The 19,651-nt window shown below is 41.9% G+C and overlaps 1 protein-coding gene across 6 annotated transcripts in view; it reads left to right on the top strand.

Annotated features, from left to right (window-relative positions):
* LPP (LIM domain containing preferred translocation partner in lipoma) overlaps positions 1 to 19,651 on the top strand; it is a 333,750-nt gene that overhangs the window by 247,253 nt on the left and 66,846 nt on the right. For all 6 annotated transcript variants that reach the window (XM_071752337.1, XM_071752336.1, XM_071752335.1 and 3 more), the window contains one exon: positions 3,474 to 3,597. In XM_071752337.1, coding sequence (XP_071608438.1) covers positions 3,474 to 3,597 — 124 coding nt within the window. The remainder of the gene's footprint in view (positions 1 to 3,473; positions 3,598 to 19,651) is intronic.

Raw genomic sequence — 19,651 nt, 5'->3', positions numbered from 1 at the left:
CATGTCTAGCTAAGGGAGTATATGTTTGTGTGCATTGAAGCATCATGGAGAGAAGAGAATGCATGAAGATAACTGTGGTAGATTAGACAAATTGGGCTTCTAGACAGCGTTGATCCATGTACAGATCAGGAGAAAACACGGGAAGTTTAAGTAAACAACACCGCAAGTCTGTTTTGTAAGGAAAGCCAGTTATATTTTTACTCTGACCTAACAAAGAAGGAGGAAGGAAACTGTTTTGCTGAAACAAGCATTCTAGATTGGACTAAGGATACACTTTTCTCTCTATGTTTGTGTGCGTGCGTGTCCCAGCAAACTCTACAGTATGTTCATATGCATGAGATGCATTTTCCTGGAGGCACAGAGTCAGTGTGTGCCATGCAAGGAATAAAAAGATGTGCCTAGCACTGCTTAAATATGGGCCAAAAAGGCATAGCATTTTAGTCAAAATTAGTTAAAGCACCCAATAACATTGTGGTAGTTTGTTATTTCTGCTGATAGGCAGTGCTGAATGAGAAATCTGCCTGGTTTGGAAAAGTGTAATATAGATAGAATATGACAGCAGGCTATTTGTTGTGTGTATGCGAGTCTGCAGATGTTGCTCTTGCATTTTAAATGGCACAGCCCAAGTCCTTACTGAAGCCAGCACAAGGAGGTGTGGGAAGGCAGCATGGAAGAGAGAGAGTGGCTTCACACACTGCGTGCCTGGGGTGTCCTGCTGCAGCCTGCCTGATGGTGCTCTGCAGATGCAGTGGCTTTGGGTTGGAGAGTGGCTGGCAGAGGTCTGCAGTGTTTGGCCCTGGGTGGGCTGTGTGTGAGGCTGAAGATGTGGGACTTGCAGTGTCCTAGATGCAGGTTTTGTCTTTGCATTAGAGCCCGTGTGTGATGGTGGGCAAAATCACTTCAGCCATGTATCTCTTCCCTTTTCTGAGAACAAACAGTAGCCCTTTTCTGTCTTCTGATTTGCTCTGGTCCATTCATATTGTAAGGCCCATTGGTAAAAGCAGTGTTTCAGATTATGTGTAGACATAACCCAGCAGAAAGGCTGAAGCATGGTACTTCGTGTGTTCGTGTTGCACTGGTGATTGCTAGTGGGGGAAATGTGGGGATGAGGGCCATCACCAGCTTTGGGCTGTACTTTGTTCTTTGTGCAAAGCCTAGGGAGGGAGTCCTGGTCAGTGGGGTGGCAGTGGTTGTTCCTTTCTGCATGGAAACTGAAATAGGTAAAATAGATGGAATACTGTTTGAAGAGGCTGAGCTGCCAGTTTGATTTCTCAAGCTAATAAATCCTTGGCTGCACTTGCTGTGTTAAAATATATGTTCAGGCAAGATTCATGATCAGCTCTTAGGAACAAGAGAGCAAAGGTAAAAAACAGGTTGTTCCAAGATGAATTGCTTTGCATTTGGCACCTTGAATTGGCTTATTAATAAACCTTTTCTTTTTTTCTTCTATTTTTTTTCCTTTTTTTTTTTTAGGATTATGCTATTTATTATTTATAATGAAACAGTGGTCAATGAACCTTCTAAAAATAGCCACAAAGCACTGGCTGGGGGCGTCAGGGTGAACTGGGCCAAATACCTGGTACTCCTAGTCATACAAGTGGCCCTATCCCCAACAAAATGATGTGTCCCACAGGGATGGCACTTGCGTGACTTTGAAAGCAAATGCAGGTCCCATGCACTATAGATGCCTGTCTCTCCATGTGAAAAATAAACTTGTGGTAACCCCAGCACATCAACACGGTCACATTTTTACAATAGAGTTTACTGAGCTGTGTATGGATGTTTAGGAACTCCAGATGTTCAACAGAACAAATGCTAGGCATCTAGAAATTCTAGGCATATGCACAAAATTCTTGAATATTGCTCAGAAGAAAACCCTGTGAAGAGAAAGAAAACACGTCTGGCTAAACCTGAATGAAAGGCAGGTCAAATATATATTCTTAGTCAGGAAAGTGAAAGTATGGCAGATAGATCTCACACAGCCCTCGGGGGAAATGTATCCAGCCTGGGGTTTATTCCCTTTTTTCCAGGTGACCTTTCTTCCAGGGGCTCTTGCTATCTATTTCCCTTGTGCACTGCTGCTACTCTGTTAAAGAGCAAGTGGCAGGCAGGCAGCGAGTGCAGCAGGTCAACAAGCAAGTGGGGTGATGGTGTAGAGCTTAGCATGGGCCCTAGAAAAAATAAATGTGACAAGGTCAGGCACATGCAAGTGTCTGGTTTCTGGGAGTGGATGATTGAAATATTATTGTTAAGCGCCATTCTGAGACCTTTTCTACATTGATTGATGTCTTATTTGAAATCTCTTTCTTGCCTGAAAAGTGTGAAAATATTTAGTTAATTCTCTTGCAGTGCTTTGAAGCTGCTGTTCTCTGTTGAACATGACTGGTGCAGTAAAGATTCATCATGTCAGATGTCTCTGTAAGCCAGATAGAAATGGCCAATGTGTTGTTCCTCCAGTGGTTTTACATTTTTTTCCCATTTAAGGAGGTACGGAGCATGCAAAAATGCTTCCTTGTAGACTAAGATTCAGGCTCAATAAGCTTCATGTCTAAGGTCCAATCCTTGATGAAGGCAGCAATTAATCAATGGAACCACTTGCTTTACTGAAAAGCTGCATTTCATAAATAAGTTAGCTTTCTCATGCAAGTCTTTCAACAATGCAGTGCGTACAAGGAAAGCAAGTGTCAGCATTTTTAAATCCTGAAATGACCGAGGTTCTCATTATGGACACCAAACTGAGCTTCTTCTAAGAAACTTCTAAGCATGAAACTATTCCTGTGCTTCTCAAAATATGCCTGTACTTCTGCTGTTTTCTAGGGAGAAAACTCACTGAGACAAGCTGCAAATACTGTGTGCCAGCTGCTAGCATATGAAGGCCCAGAGGTCTCAGTTCCTAAGCACATAGTAAAACCTTTGTATCCCTAGTACTAAATTTCTGTGGATCAGCCCCTGTTTTCACTAATGGTAACAGGATTTGTGTCAAAACAAACAAGAAGAGAACATAACTAGCATCTCGGGATTATCAGTCTTTGTCCATACACTGCACCACTGTAAGGATGATTGTTCTAGCATATTTTATACTGTGTTGTTAAATGATGGAAGCTTTTGCCAAATCCAAACTGAAATGCTTCCAAAGCCTTTTTCAGTGTTGGAAAATGTTTGTATAGAGTTATCCTTGGAATAATTTCCTCTGTTATTTATTATTATGTGCTACCCAGTAGACACCTAATTATGAGGCACAGAATAGTTCTCATTCTAGGAGAATATATAGCACTTCACTGCATGTTTTTAGGAGTCCATTTTCATTACGTTAAATGAGATGTTTACTTGCATGAATCCCTTGGGTTTTAAAAACAGCAAAAATAAAACAAAGAATGAACTTCCGCACTGAACAGCCAATAGACCCTCTTATCGTGGATGAAGGCTTTTATACCACATCACAGTGTCCTTTTTTTTTATTTTATTTTTTTCAGAGTGGATATGCAAGCTCTGGACCTGCATCAAGCACTCCTGCCTTCAGGCCTGAGGATGAGCTGGAACATCTGACCAAGAAAATGCTGTATGACATGGAGAATCCCCCCTCTGATAACTACTTTGGTAAGTAATGCCATGTCACAAGTGTCCACAGCCCCTTTCTCTTTTTACCAGGTTCAGTAATGGGAAAGTGTAATCATCCATAGGAATTCCTCTGTACCTTCAGCATAAATCCCATGCTTAACTTGCTGTATATTTATATTCTTTCCGGTTATAAAATGTCTAGCTGATTTTCACACAATCTGTTCCCTGCTTCTAGGCTACCAGGCTGAATTCAGGTGCAGTGTGCTGTCCAATCTGCCTGCCACAACCCTTCTCATTGTAGCTGCAAAATAACCATCAGTACAAATGTTTTCTGCTCCCAAGGAATGGATTTTCATTTTCTTTATGCTGGCATGGATTAATAGGAAATCCATTTTGAGTCAAACAGGTTGTTTTTATATGGGGACCTGTTAGCCCAGAACTGGATCCAACAAGTACAAGGAACTGATTAGCTCATAACCATGTCATCTTTCTTGCCTGGAAAAAGATAAGCAGCTAATTTCCTTTTTAAGTGGTATGCAATGGAATTATCTCAGGCATATTTAGGTATAAAATATATATCTTGCCTTTATATAAAACACAGATGATATGGCATCCACATTCAGCAAAGTTGAAAGCCTCAAGAACATTTGATACATCTTGTCTGTGTGCAGGCTTGGGTGAGTACTGTTAGGAAACAAATTGCTGTAGTTTGTAGTGTTAAAAGCTGGGGTAGGCTATTCATATTGTGTTCATTATCTTCATGTATTTCATAATTTCTTAAACACTTCCTTTACTGTTAACACTTCCTCTTAAACACTTGCCCCCTGGGTCTATTTGCTATAGGTTTTGGTTGGATCATTTCTGGCTTAAAGACACTTCATTTTGATTTACTCAGATGGGACCAAGGTTTCACTAATAAACAAGGATCTTGTAGTGACAAGGATCTTATTGCATGAGAAGGTGAAGATGTTTTCATCGAACAAACTTTGCCCTTCTAGGTGGTATTGATACCAATTCCCATTCTTCATCGGTACCTTCTGCCTTCTGTGGTCTCCATTCTCACAGCCAAAATGTCTTCTTTATAACTTTAATAGTCATCAGAGTTGATGACTAGCACAGATCTGAGGTGTGAGCAAGAATTGCTAACTGAAGAGAGAATAATCAGGGAGCATTTTCTGTGCTTCTGTGTTTGACTTCATCTCTGCCCTTATGCATTTGTGTTCGTTCTCTGATGTTTTAAAAGCAGAACAACCAAACAAACATAACGTGTTTAGCCATTAAACCACCATTAGTGGGTGGGAAAGACAGAGAAACTTTTTTCCAACCCCTTTAGGCAAATGGCTGAATCCCTGAAGCATGAGTTTTTATTGCAGTTATTTTCTTAATGCAGAGCTGTGAGTGGCAGGAGCTGGTTGGTGGACCAAAGCCCACCCAGTTGTCCTCATAGCCCAAGGATGTCATCAGGTGAACAAAGAACTCAAAGATTCACAGGCTCCAAGGTCAGAAAGGACCTTGCCATTATGATGCTTAATGTCCTATTCTCAGATATGTGATGGAATCGTGACTTTAAAAAGAAAAATCTAATCTTATCTTAAAGACTTCAAGCAATGGTGAGTCAACCACCTACCCTGATAAGCTCTTTTAGTGATTAATTTTCCTCACAGCTCAGAAATTGCTTCCTGAAGTGCAGCTTTAGTTTTGTTTAGCACTTCTATTTATGAAGCTGAAATACTCAGGTTTTGCAGACTAATACTGTATCATTGAGATGGCTCTGCTCTGTTTCAGGGTGTTGTACATCAAAGTGTTTTCATCCAAAAGGGATGCATTGATCAAAGGATTGGAGCATAAAGTCTCTCAACATCAGGTCATGAATTTGGCTATCAGATGGGAGGTCAGACCAATGCTATGCCAATAGCTCTTAATTCATCAGGAGACAAGAAAATGGAAAGGAGGCTCCAGAGCATTCACAAATTTTGCCAGTGGTGTTTATGTAGAGCAGTAGCACGATCTAAGATGGAATAATCATGTGTAATGCAAGCTGAAAGATGAAAACCAAACAACCTCAGACCTGTTGCAGGCAGGTGATGTTTAATTGAGAGTTGCACCTGATTAGAAATGCTATCTTCTAGTTGCACTGAGTCTATCCACTGAAGGTCATCTCTGAGGAGGTGTTCAGCCTTGACATTCTTGATATACAGAAGAACTATATGTTGGGCTGAACTCCTCCTCAGCACTCTAAGCATGCTGTGTCCCATGCAGCCATTAGGGAGGCACAGCTGCACCTGATTATATACCTACCAAGAAAAACAAAAACAGCAGTTCTGGAGCAAAACTGCTTTTTACAGCTGGATAAAATCAAAGAGGTGGGCTGCCCTCATCCTCCTAGGTTTGTTCCAGTCTGTACTATTCCCAGGACAAGATGGTTTCTGGAGTCACAGTGGATGAGGCTTTTTGATATAGCAGTGCGGAGCAGGAGTTCAGTACTAATTCTGGCTTTGTCACAGCTAAATACCCATCTACTTGAGCTGTCAGCCAGTGCCTTTCAGTAACTTCATGCTCATATGGAAAGAACAAATTAAGTGTGGGAGGAAGAAAAGAGTCTTTCAACTTTGGTTAACTGTCTTAACCAATATCTCTGCCTTTGTTCTTTATTTGTTTAGCATGGTAGCGTGAATTGTACAAGATTCTTACAGCACATTGATCAAATAATCAGAAAAAGGACAAATGGGCAGAGACATTGACTCTGATTTGCATTAAGTATCTTCTGCCTGAGGTCTAAATGCCATGGTAATTGTAGCATACCAGATAGCTGTCAGCTAATCACTTTTATTAGTTTGAATTTAGAAAACTGGATTTCAGCGTATTAAAAGTTGGTTAAGCACAGATAGGTTTTGAATTGAAGAATCTAATTAACCTTGCTAAAAAGCTGCAAGGCGTTATATTAAGTCATGAAAATAATTTGTTGGAATAATTACATTTAAACTGTCAGGCTGGAGAAAGGTCATTTTATTTGGCCCGTCAGCACTCTGGGATCTTTTCTGTAACCATCTTCCTTCTACAGTTTCACTTGCTGTATCTTTGGTTTTAGATTGAGCCATCTTGATTCTGGATTAAGTGTGGGTAGAGAGTAGGTTCCTGGGGAGAAAAGAGGAGTAAGAGCCACTGGAGTTGTCTCTTTGCCCTGGATTTGATGACATGATGGCTGGTGCTGCTGGCAGAACTCAGGTAAGCTGAGTCAGGAGCTGGACAGCCAGCACTTTGTCAGGTCTGTGCTCACTGCATGTCTCTGGAGCTTCTCTGAGTGGAAATTACCAAAGGTGGTTTCAGAGTTGGAGCATCTGTTCAAGCCAGTGATCATTCATGCAAGCACACAGAGCTGGCAGCATGGTGTGAGCCATGCTGTGTTCCTGGGAAGCCCAGGGGCATGGTGAGAGCCAGGAGCAGCATGCTGGAGACATGTCTAGGAGCAGCTGGACCACAGTTTGTAGCTGTTGGTTGCCTGGACTTAGCACAGCAGCAATATCCAGGCACTGGGAAATCCTGGAGCTGCTGTCGGCAAGGCAGTGCTGAAGCGTGGATACGTAATCACTAAGCATAAAAATTTAAAAATACACTGAAGTTTTAGGAGTTAAACATGTGTGCTGAGTATTCTGCCTAGCTTAGTTTTGTTGAAATGCTACACTACCAGACTTAAGTCTAAGCACCCCAATCTTTGGTGTATGTCCCCTCCTACTTGCATGTAGTTACTAATGGACTGACTTCTCCTGGGAAGTCCATGGCAGATCAGCAAATTGAAGTCTCTTAAGTCTAAGCTACTCTTCCTTCTTTACTGCTGATTCAGTTGCTGATCTGTGGTAGTTGGCTGTCTTTAATCAAATCCTTTTTTATTATAAAGGATTCCCAAATGTTTTGTGCAATGTGCCGTAGGGATGGTTTCTTTCTGCCACAGCCCTCCCTGCTGATAAATGTTCTATTGTAGATAGTCACTTATGATTTGCTGAGAAAGAAGACTTTGCAGAGTGGAAATGTGATAAGGCAGAGGGAAGAGAAATGGATATTTACAGGAGGTTAGGATGAAACTATCAAAATTGTTTGTTGGCCACCATGGGAAATTAAAGCCCTTGATTTTCCACTGAAAAAACAAAATACAGATCACAACTCTTCTCAACCACTGTTTCAAGTCCTATAGGAAGAAATGACTTGTGGCAGCTTCAGTCTCTGTCACCATGCAGACAGTGCTGATTAAGACTGGAAAAGTTCCATCAGGGCCCCTCATCTCCTATTGCTTTCTGGACTTTGTCCCAGCCTAGTCACTTCTACAGCAGAGGAGTTTCCCTGGCTGGTATTTTACTGTAAGTACTCAGATCTATCAAAGGAACCACAAGCTTTTTGTATTTGATAATGCAGCAGTCTCTTTTTGTCATTCAAATGTGCTGTAAAGATGAACATGGGAAGGAGAGAAACACTGAGACAGTCCTGCTGTAGATGCTCAGTTGGTGCAATAAAAGGACCCATATTTGTCTCAGAGCTGATGACTCAGGATATGTAGTTTTCTTGAGTGTGTTTGCTCTAGGCTTGACTTTGACAATGGAAGAAACAGTGAGGTTAGGCTCAGGTTAGGCTGAGGAGCAAGACCAACAAGCAGGATGCTTGAATTCCTTTTCTGCTTCACACTCTGAGTTCTTGTAATGCCTCTTTTTTTTCCTTTCACTCTGTTTGCAAGGCACTCAGTATACCCAGTTTTGTTCTTCAGACAAAAGCTGATTAACAGCTGCAGTTGTATGAGTGCCCTCCACGAAGAAACCTCCATCTCCAGGAGTTCTTTGAGACACTGTGTCAGGTTAAAACTTTAGAACAGTGATTAGTACTAGTATTGAATCTGTATGGCATCTATTGACCTTGCCACTCACTTGATTTGTATCTCCTGTAGGCTCTCATTCAGAAGCTAAAAATCGTTCACTGGGACCTGGTGTTCCAACAGTGTCAAAGGTGTTCCCTAATTTTACTTCCTGGGAGGCAGGACTCAGGCTAGAGGGTAGCAGTTCAAGTAAGAAATGAGAGTGTGGTAGACTGACATAAGCTTCAGATGAGGAGGCACATTAGGTTGTTCAGGTACAGCTTGTTTCAGTTCATGGTGTCTTTGTTTCCTTTGACCTGACTCCGTGCACTGAAGAATTCTAGTGTCTCTAAACTGAACATGTTCTGCATTGCATTTCAGTCTTTATCAGGCATTTCCATAGCCTCTAAGAGGCTCAGGTTACCTCTTAGGTTCATCTGAATTACCACCAGAAAAAGAAAATGAAAGTTGTCATAGCTTGCCTGCATTCTTCATCCTCTTCTGAAAAGGTTATCATTAAAAGATACAGCTTATTATTACAAAAGCATAATTACATTGTAATTTTGCCCTGTAATGTGATGTGTCATTGTGCCTTTTGTTTAAAGGCAAGGTTTCTGGTGCAAAATCATATATGTCCTCATCCGAACACCATCTGGGTCAGAAAATAGTAGGTTAGATTTTCAGCGACTGATGAGCCTACAGTCATTTGCTGTTATGTAACCACTCACAAAAGCAGGAAGAACGGACATATAATGGGGAGCCTTTTCTCCATTGTGCTTCAAGTTATTATTTTTCATGTTCAAGGCATATTCCAGCATTTGCACACAGGCTAAAAGGGCTGGGAGCAGCCTGCACCCAGGGAGGTCATACTGCGGTACCATCAACATCCATCTGCCCTCTTGCGGCCTGCCGCAAGGGGACTCACCCTCCCTCTGCTCCCCAGGGGCTTTAATTACCCTGGTAAATGGCTTTCAGAGCCTGTTTCTTCAGTCTCACTTCTGTCACTGCTTGCCACCCTCCTCTAGCTTCTTTCAGAGAGTCCTGTGACTGCCGGCATCCTTGCACAGCAAGTACAGGTAGAGTTTGGAAAACAGATTCATAAAAATAATCTCCTACATGCATCCTACAGGGTGAACTTTGGCCTACAGTTCAGAGTGGGAGAGGAAGAAAAGGAGGCCAGTGAGTGGTTGTAGAGCCAAATATACTATGTCTTCATGCATTTATCTCCAGACATGAGAAAGGCAAGAGAACTGATGTGCAGGGGCTGTCATCTGGTTTAAGTTGTTTTTCAGCCTTTGAAAGACCATGTAAATGGGTGCAAAGGTTTATTTCTGCCTGCTGTTCATGTAATCCACATTGTGCTCTGCAGTAATTGTGAAGCTAAGCACTTAGATCTTTTTGTGCCAAGGACCTTAGTCCTATAAAGTCCTGAGTGCTTGTCTCTTACAGTCAGGAATGAGGGAAGATTGCACTTCTGTAAGCCTTGAGCACCTGGTACCCACATGTGCCAGGAGGCAGCAGTCTCACATTCCCTTTTTCCCCTTTTTATACACACAAGAGTAGATGAGACTTTGCATCATGAGTGTTTCTGAAGCACAGTCTCTTCAGAGACCAGTACTGCTTCACAGATGTGACCTAAATCTTTTATCAGCCCCCTAATTACTCTTTGTTATCATAAGTGATAAAATGCCAGTTGAAACAGGTAGCAAGCAGCAGGCCTGCCTTGTTTTTAAGTTCCTGGTTTAGCTTGAAATACCTGGAGTCAACCCAGACATATTTTTACTTTTAAACATAACCGGTGTGATGCAGAAGTCCTTCAATGGAGAATAAGTGCAGAGTACCAAGCTAGCATTTTAGCAGAGGGATTTCCATGATCACCTGTGTGCTGTGAAAGAAAGGTGGGTTTCAGGCTGTGAGTAGAATTAGATTTGTCCCAACAGTCAGTAAATGAGAGCTGATGATTTCCTGCTGTCTTGTAAGAGAAGGGAAATGTAATAAGGAAATATCAGGGATACATCTTTCTAAAGTATAGTAGTATTCTACAGGACTATTCAGGGAGGGTGTTTAAAAATGAACGTATCCATGGAAAAAAATTAATATTTGAGGGTGGTAGATATTTCTTATATTATGGTTAGACCCTTAGTATGCTAGGAGATGTACAAATGGATAGCAAAGCCCTCCCTCCTTCTCAAAATACTCTGGACAGTGATGAGGCTACTAGCCAAACCCCCCTGAATTAATGAGTAAATGGGAAGAAAGTAAATCTTTCTACCTTATTTGAGAAGCAGTTCAAAGAGAATCCAGCTTGTTCACAATAAACCAACATGCCCAAAGTAAACTTCATGGACTGAAATGGCTGAAGAATTGATAAGGAGCACTCAAGTTTTCAGCTGCAGGTCATTAGTCCGTAGCTAACTGAGGTCATTAAGAAATGAAAGTGTGACCTACCTTATGGCTGTTTCCTGCACCACATGAAAGAAGTTGGTTGGTCTCAGGGGGGTTCTCTGTGGATACGTCATCACCTCACTAAAAACCATAAATTGTCATGCCCAGAGGACCCCTGGTTGGGAATTTCCTCGAGGAGACCATGAGCCAACTGTTAGTCCAAGCACACGAGGGATGGAGGAGGTTTGTTCTCCATCTCCTCCTGTTAGATCTTTTTTATGGAGATGAGTGGAATCAGGAATTTGCATCCAGGATTTCATAAGCATTAAGTTCTCATGCACAGGTATTTAAGAGAGGGTTTGTATTTATGTGTGTCTATGAATGAGGGAGAATATTTTGGGGGGACTTCAGTTTTATAGAAATAATTTTCACTTCAGACATAGCTTTGGAGTGTGTTAAGCCTCAAGACATTATTTTTTGGGTCATAACTTCTGGATAAGTTATGGTGAGAGATACAGGCAGTCAGTTTTGGAGCTTGTATTAGAAACCACACTTACAGCTGTGAAGTCCTGGACAAATCTTTGTTCCAGTAACATGAAAACAGTTTAATTTCTCTTCGTTTTGACTTGGTAATGCACATGACCTGGCAAAAATGAATCCTTGTTTTGCTTTTTTAAAACTGAAAACAGCTCACCTATTTTTAGAAGCTGGTTGCACTGAATTTGCAGTTGCTTCTGTGTTATTTTACAACTTATTTGTACTGCAGTAGCATCTAAGGCCTGCTAGCAAGGCTTTGGTCATGCTGCACTATGTGCAAATTAAACATGAAGTATGAAACAGTATGTATTCCTCAGAGCTCCCAAACTGAAAATACAACAAGGATCAGGAAATTATTATTGTCCTTAATTTACAAATGAGGGACTGACTGGCAGAGTTTAGATGACTCATCCAGAGTCGTGCAGAGAACCAGTAGCAAAGTGGGAATTGAGCCTTGAATGCCTTGAAGTCTCCTACATTACCCACAGCTGTGGCCACATTCGTTGTTCTATGTGAAAACCAACAAAGTGGGCTCCTGAGCCTTGTCTGATGAGAAATCACAACTGGTTTGATGGCTCCTCACAGCATTTAGATCACAAGCCCTATTTTCTGAGATTAATAACATGGCTGTGAAAGAAATAAAGGGGAAAAAAATGCTCTAAGAACACACTTGGTAATTTTAACTGCTGTTAATGTAATGTGTTCACTAATGCTATCACACTTCAGCATTTAGATAGCTCAAGCCTATTAGGAAAATTGATAATTCACCATAGTAATATGTTACTTTCCAGTCTAGCAGCCACCATTCCACAGGAGTGGGTGGAACACACAGCGTGGCATTTCTTTTTTCTTCTCTGGGTGGCAATTGTCTCATGTTCCCTTCTTTGATATTGTGGTTTGACTCTTGCCAGTAACTTTTGGGGTTGTCTTTTGAAGCTTAGCTGGGGGGAAAGGCCAAATGTTATCCGAGAGTGAAATGTGTTAAAAAAGAATTACGAGTCTGTCTCATTTGCTGAGGTTCTCCAGCCTGTTATCCTCTGATGGAACTGCATCAAAACTGTTTGGGTTTTTCTTTTCTTTATTTTTTTTAAGGAATCGCTTTGACTCAGATTGAATGAGATGAATCATAACCCACTTTCTCATCTGTGATGTGAAAAAAAAATTAAATTCCAGTTCTGCTGTCAATGTCAGCATAATCAATACATTGTTTCTTGGTGGTGCAAAGACATAAGAGAGGATTAAAAGAATGAAAAAAAAGAATCAAAAGTTGCCAAACCTTCTTGCTGCTTTTAGTGAGCTGCACTGTTCTTATGTCTGCAAAGGCACCTTGCTGTTCATCATGTCATCTTGGACATGAACACAGCTTTCATGTCTCTGCCTACAACTCAAGGTCACAACCAGCGGTCAGAAGTCAGGAGACTTTCAGCCCAGACTGGCAGGCATATCATGAAAAGCTACCCCTGGCAGACATTCAGGGTGCTTCCAGCAGCTGTAAACCTGTTCCAGTTTCTGAAACTTGCTGTTAACTTGTCACCTGCCTGGACTGTGCCAGGACAGATTTTGGCAGCTTATAAGGAGAGAGCAGCAAAGCACCTTGCCTGTCCCATGACCCTGCTTGAGCCAGCACAGGAAGATGTTTTAACAGTGGGTTTTAACAGATGATTAAATTCCATATTGAATGCAGTGGCTCATTTAAGGCAATAACAGGCACCTTTCTAGAGGTGTGGATACAGCCATCTTCCAAAGCATAAAAGGCTGTCCACAGCTAAGAACAGGCAGCTGGACTAGGGATATGATGTTTTTTTCTCATAGATCCTTTCAACTTACTGTCCAGCCATATTAACTATTTTTTTTTTAAATTGTGAAGCAGTCTATATTCAGTTAGCAGCAGTGTTCAGCTTTAGTATACAATTTTCTCAACAAATGCTGGTTCCAGACAATATCTTAGGAGGTTAATAACTTAATATCTGTGAAGTGCATGTTCTGATTCAGTCTGTTCAGTCAGGGGCAGACCAAGCAGATGATGTGCAACATTTTATCTGAAAGCAGGATGGAAGTAGGGAGAGTTTTTGTAGAGGTTTTTGTTGGTTTTGTTTTAATTTAAAAATACACTCAAAAAACACATCAGCTTTTAAAATGCAGCTTTTTCCTTATTATCTGCTTGTCCTGAAAGGCAAATAAATTCACCTGCTGGCTTCCAAAAAACCTCCAGAAAGCCTGAAGTCTTTTCACCTTGTCTTTTGTCTTGTGTTTATGAATGTCTGGGGCATGATAGTGCTGACTTTCCACCTCTTTTTAGCACATGGGTGGTTTGTGGTCATATGGGCTAAGAAATTGTGTCTGGCTGAGCTTTCTTGGAGGGAGACACTTGGAAGGGTCTAATCTGGGTCACTTATGCTCTGTAGTCATGTGCAGTCAACTCTTTTAGTCAGGAAAGTCCTAGCAAACATCATGGCCAACATGGAGCTATGTATTCTTGTTGTCATCTCCATGATTAGCTGCTTGTCATTTCTGTCTTATGGCTGAAATTAGTAAGGATCTTAAAATGGATATATATATATGTATATACACACATAAATATATATTTGTGTGTGCACATATATAGCACAAGATGATACATGGACCCTAGATTCTAATGGTGTTCCCTTCTTTTGGGTTCTCCTTCTCAGTGCTGTGTACCTACTGATCTGACTTTTGATGCCTACATGGTCTTGTCAGGTGTGGTTATCTGCAGTGCTGGCACATCCAGTGTGTGTGTTTAGAGAGAAGGAGGAGAGAAGGTGTGGAGGGAGGACAAGAGCAGGGAGGATATGGCTGCAGTAAGAGTGGATGTTTGAGTGGAACATTTTAAAATATTCCATTGTATATCTGTATGTGTCTGAAAATATTGGCATCTTCTAAAGATAAAATGGCAAAGCACAGGCTTCACTGTGCCATGCTTGTGTAATTCCATTAGCCACTATTGATGGCCACAACCTACAGTCATAACCTCCATGCATACCTAATTTCCATGCAAGGCAATGAGAAGGGAAGGGGAGTGAAAAAAGGAGATTGCTTATTGTCAGAATTATTTACACTGGTTTTTCACAGGTGTAATTCAAAAGGTGAGGGTACAGAAGTGAGCTATGTGCAATGAAGATGTACACAGCTAGTGCACTGCCAGCTCTGTGGCACCCCTCCTTCAGAAGGGCAGCTGAGAAGAGCAGAGGGGCTGTGTAAGTTATATGGCCAGCTCCTGGTGAAAGCTTGGCATTTAAACCCTTTCAGTCCCTTTCAGTCCCTTTCTGCATCATCTCTTTACTGACAGAGGAATGGGAACTGCTTTGTTTATTCATTTAGGACAGAGAAACATACTTTCAGGTCTAGGGGGTTTAGGTGAGAAACTGCACAGATAACAGGTAAGTTTCAGGAGCCTCAGCAGGAGGGTCAGAGGCAAGCATCTGAAAAGAGGCCACCCCCAAACTTTGGGCAAGGGACACTGCTGTTTGGAGGTTGCAGGTCTGTGCCCTGAGCTGGCCCTGGTCATGCCATGTTCATGAGTAAAGGGCTTGGTTCCTAATGCCCACTGATCTAAGGATGGCACTGTTTTTTAAGCAAAACCAATACTTTGTAGAAAGCCAATTGGTCTTGGGATCATAGTGTATACCTTCACTCTGATGCTAGTGGGACTCCGGGTGAGGAGGTATAACTAAGGTGTTTCATGTCTGCCAGACTCAGTTTTCTTCTGTTTCATAGAGTTGCAAGGTGTTCACACACAGTCTCACTGCCTGCTGCCCTTTGGAAAACATCTTTTGCTTGTGAGGGAAAAGAAGGCAGCTGAGCTGTGGCCTTGAAACTCTTGTAGATGACCGAAGTCGTGAGACTATGAATAGCAGCTATTAGGCAGCAAGTAAGAATGGTGTGCATCCAGCAAATGGCTGATGAGCAGAGCTGTTCTGGCCTAGGAAAACTGCAGCTGTTCAGAAGAACAAGTAATGTTTTACAAGATAACATTCTGGATCATAGCTTAATTATGACACATGGTGGGTCACATCTCAATAGGTGTGTGGTGACTAGAAGATGATTGAACTGAAATCAGCTTGGCTAGAGGTCTGGTTGACTAAATATAGCCTAAGCTCTCAGGGGATCAATGTGTGTAGTGGCTTCATGCTTGTGCTCTGGGGATAGGGGAGAACAAAACAATATGCAGCGGAAATAACGTTATAAAATGAGATACTCATATTGTTTCCCATGGGCAAGTGTTTTACTCATTTTATGTCTCACTTAGCTAGGAATATCCCATGGTGACCCTTACAACCTCACACAGAGCTCTCTGCAGAAAAAAGAAGTTTGTAAGTTTTAAGTCTGTAGTTTCCAAAATGCTAATGCTTTAACTAATGCTTTGAGTATTCCTTTGTAAATGCTGATCAACATCAGAGCCTCCATGTGAAGGACTTCAGGTTAAATATCAGGACAAACTGTATCTTGGTAAATATGAATCAGAACCCACATTTTCCATGTCTCCTACGGTTAATCAACAGGCCCTAGAGTCTAAACCACCACCTCAAAGAGAGCAGTCTTAGGGCCCCTAAATAGCTTTATGGTGTGAAGATGTTTTTCAACTTATTATTTTTAAGGCTTGCTATTTGTGAATCAAAAGCTGTAGGATGTGTGAGAGTGACACATGGAATTGTGCAGATGGATTTTCCACATACTTTCTTTAAATAAAATAATAATTTTTATAAATATGTATCTCATATTTTATACCAGTTCATTTCTAATGAAGGCCAAGAAGGAAAACTTTTGTCTCCTTTTCTATTAAGCTCTGAGAATGTGACTATCAGGTGAGAATAGTGGTCTATGGATACTTGATATACTGCCCCATCATGGACTACAGATATGCAGCATGTGCCACAAGGAGGTCATTTTAAATATAATTTAGAAAATTCTCAGTATTGCTTTCCATCTACCTGAGCCAGTAAAATCAGGTCCCGTGACCCAAAGGATGAGCAGAATTATATTATTGCATAATTACATGAGTATAATCAGTATCGTGTTGCCAGCATCAAAAATTATTTTTAAAGGACTTTTTCTCTCAATACCAGGTTCCCATTTTAAGGTTATGACACATCTGGTCATCCTCAGTAAAAGCAAATGTTTCACATCCCTTCCAGAATAGGAGTGCCTCTCCAATCCCAGGTTGTAAAGCTTCTGTTACTCGTCCAAGAGAATAAACAAATATTGGACCTTGCACCTGGTTGGAAAAGTCCCAGATTTGGGGGCAAAGAAGGAAACCTCTGTCCAGTAGGTTGCTTTAATGAGAAAAAAACAGAGTTAGTTGATTCCAGCTGCTGAGAAATTTGCAATGATGGAATTCAGTGCAAGGGCTGGCGGATGGTCGGTGTACAGGTGAGGTGGTTTCCAGCGCCTGATGAATGTGATTTATGGCAGGGCTGCTGTCAACACGCAGACAGAGCATGTTTCCAAACAGCAAGGAAGCTTTGGGCTGGTGCTGGATTATATAAGGCAGAGTTTTCAAAAGACTTAAAATAAATGAGGTGCTGGTTGAAATTTGGTGGGACATCTTCTAATGCAGTCAGACACCTTTGAAAACCCCAGGCCTCAAAACTGGGATATGAGAGCTGACATTTGTTCAGGACTCTACCCTTTGTGGGATCCAGCCTTTCAGCCTTTCTCTTTTTTTTTTTTTTTTTTTTCCATTTCTGTCAAGAGGAACACAACACAGGTTTCCTCCCTGGTTCCCTCCCTGTTTCTTGGTTTTTGTCAGATGTTTTCCCCAGGCAGGCATGCTGGACCATGCCAGGTTGGTCAGCCAGAGCTATTGGCACAGGAAGCTTCTCTGACTCAAAGCTTCACCATTGCTCAGGCAGTTTCACCTTCCTGGCTGAACAGGGCCTGTGGTAAAAGTCACTTTCCTTGCTGCATCACTAGGATGCAGCAAGGCAGGGACAAGCTGCTGAATACCAGCTGGACTACAGCCAGGCTATGGAAAAGTGAATTAAATCATTCATGCCCAGCAGCAGATGTAATTTCTGGCTGGGCTTGAGTCTGCTGAACATACTGATGGTGCCTGTCCTGGGTTTATGAAATGGGTTGGCTGGGTTGGAGAGTGTATTGAAGTGCAGTTGTGCAACATGGAAGCAATTGGGGGTGGAGCTCCTTGGGAAAGGGGACATTTTTTGCTCTCTTTGTTCAGCACCTAACATCACAGGTCTTTGACCCGTCTCTTGGGCTCCACGGGACTGCTTTCATGCTGCAAGTGGCAAACCTAACTATAGTCTTTTGAGTATGAGATAAAAGACAACTAATTGTTTTAGCTAAGCATAAAGGCTGCTGTCTGTATCAGTGTGAGTCTTAGATGGTCTTCTGACTGCACCTTCGGTTCAGCTCTTAAAAAAGCAAGAGCTAAGGAGAATTTTATCTACATTTAAGGCATGCTTGTACTGACAAAGAGCATGAGCCTGTCTGTGGGCAGCTGGTCACTGATCTCCCCACCTGGAGCAGTGAGTGGGAGAAGATGCACAAACTGTTGCATAATACCAAGCATCCGAAGAGGAGACCAGCTCAGCTGGCCTCAGGATATGCTCTGTTTTGCAGCCGCCACTTACATATGGGGTCATGTGCAGCAGCCCCTGAAATTACCCTCCACTGCTCTACCAGCAAGTCAAATCTCTTGAGGCAGTGGATGAGCAGGCTGGGACAGTACACTCAGAGAGACACCTGTGAGGAGACCCAGACAGGCTGGGGAGAGCTGCCCCCATATAGCCACTGGCTTGGCCTTCTGCACTGGCCTTTCTGCTAATTGCAAGGTATTTTTTTGTCCCTTTCCAGAAGAAGATCCTGAAATCTGGTGCAGCAGAGCAAGCCCAGCAGTCCAGGAACCCTGCCCAACACCACTGATGAGGATGGGAGGAGGAGTGATGTCTGCCTCCCATCCTTCCTTGCTTTCCCTGCAGGGGATTCAGACAAACACGGTCACTCACCTTGTGTTCTGTCATATATTTGATACTTCCACTGTCCAAGGTTTATTATATAAAGTGGGTTTGCAAGCATAAGTGCAAAGGAACTTCACTCAGTGGTTGTTGCTGTTGGGATGACCAGAACTGCCAAAATTTGTCAAATCCACAGCTCTTCCAGCAACAGTTTCCCTTGCTAAGGTCTTTCCCTTGAGAGATAAAACCTGATGGGGCAGCTTTGGGATAAGCTGCTTAACAAGAGTTTTCCTGCCTACCCTACTAGTACTGGGTGAATACCCATCCCTTCACTAGGGGTTTAGTGAAGAGCTGCTGGGGTTCCCTGTGTGCCATGTAATGTTAAGGTCTCACTAAAAAATAAGGTTTTACTTCAGTGATGTGTTGTAAGGGAAACAGTAATTTTTAAAACCTCTTATATTCCTGTGAAAGTAAAGTAAAAGAAGAGATTTCTCAGCTTTTGAAAGCATGGGAAAGCCCCACTTTCACAGTCTCAACCAATTTTGCACCATTTTTATTTTGGAAAAAATAAGGGGGTTTATGTCTCTTGGTTTTTTAACTTCCTATATGTGATGAGTTTCCCCTGAAGGAAAGGAGCAATGGCACAGGAAGGCAGGGGACTTTTGTGAAAGTAAGATTATTTTTTTTAAATCTTTTTTTTTTCTTTCTTTTTTTTTTTTCTTTCTTTTCTTCTTTTCTTTTTAACCAGTTGAAACTACTGCATTCCTTATTGGGCTAAGCATTTGTCAGCTGGGGTTTTTGGTCCAAATCAGTGCTCTGAAAGTCTCACCCCAATACACAAACATCTTTTTAAATAAAAAAAATCTATAAAATGTTACTTCTTTCCATCTAGTTCTATACTTGCAACTTAAAACTACTTTTCTTTGTGTTATCCATGCCTAGCGCTAAGCCCAGGCTGGAAGCAATGAGGATAAGAAGCAGGGAGCAAGGTGTGCCCAGGAAGCAACATGGGACCAAAGGTGTCACCCTGTTGCAGAGCCAGCAGGAGGTAGGGGCTGAAGGAGAAATTGCTGTTGCTTCCAGGGACAACATTCTCGTGTCCCAGCTGGGAGCACTGGGCAAAGTCATGTAGGCTGCTCACTCCTGGTTTCCTGAGCCAGGGCTCCTCAGTGGGTATACAACTATAGTTTCTGTCATCCGGCAACTTTCATCAACATTAAAAGGAAACATTTAGAAAGGAAATACAGTACATTTTACTCTCTTCCTTGCGTTTCCTTGATTGATCAGCAAACGCAGGATGTTTCCTCTCTCACACTTTTTTTTTCACCCCTTTTCTTTTGTCTCCAGATGTTTCTGAGGCTCTATTTCAATCCCTTTGCACATGGTAAAGCATGTGCCAAAA

The sequence above is a fragment of the Heliangelus exortis genome, chromosome 9, assembly GCF_036169615.1.
Source record: "Heliangelus exortis chromosome 9, bHelExo1.hap1, whole genome shotgun sequence".
NCBI classification, from domain to species: domain Eukaryota; kingdom Metazoa; phylum Chordata; class Aves; order Apodiformes; family Trochilidae; genus Heliangelus; species Heliangelus exortis.
This window is presented reverse-complemented; position numbering and strand designations above follow the sequence as displayed.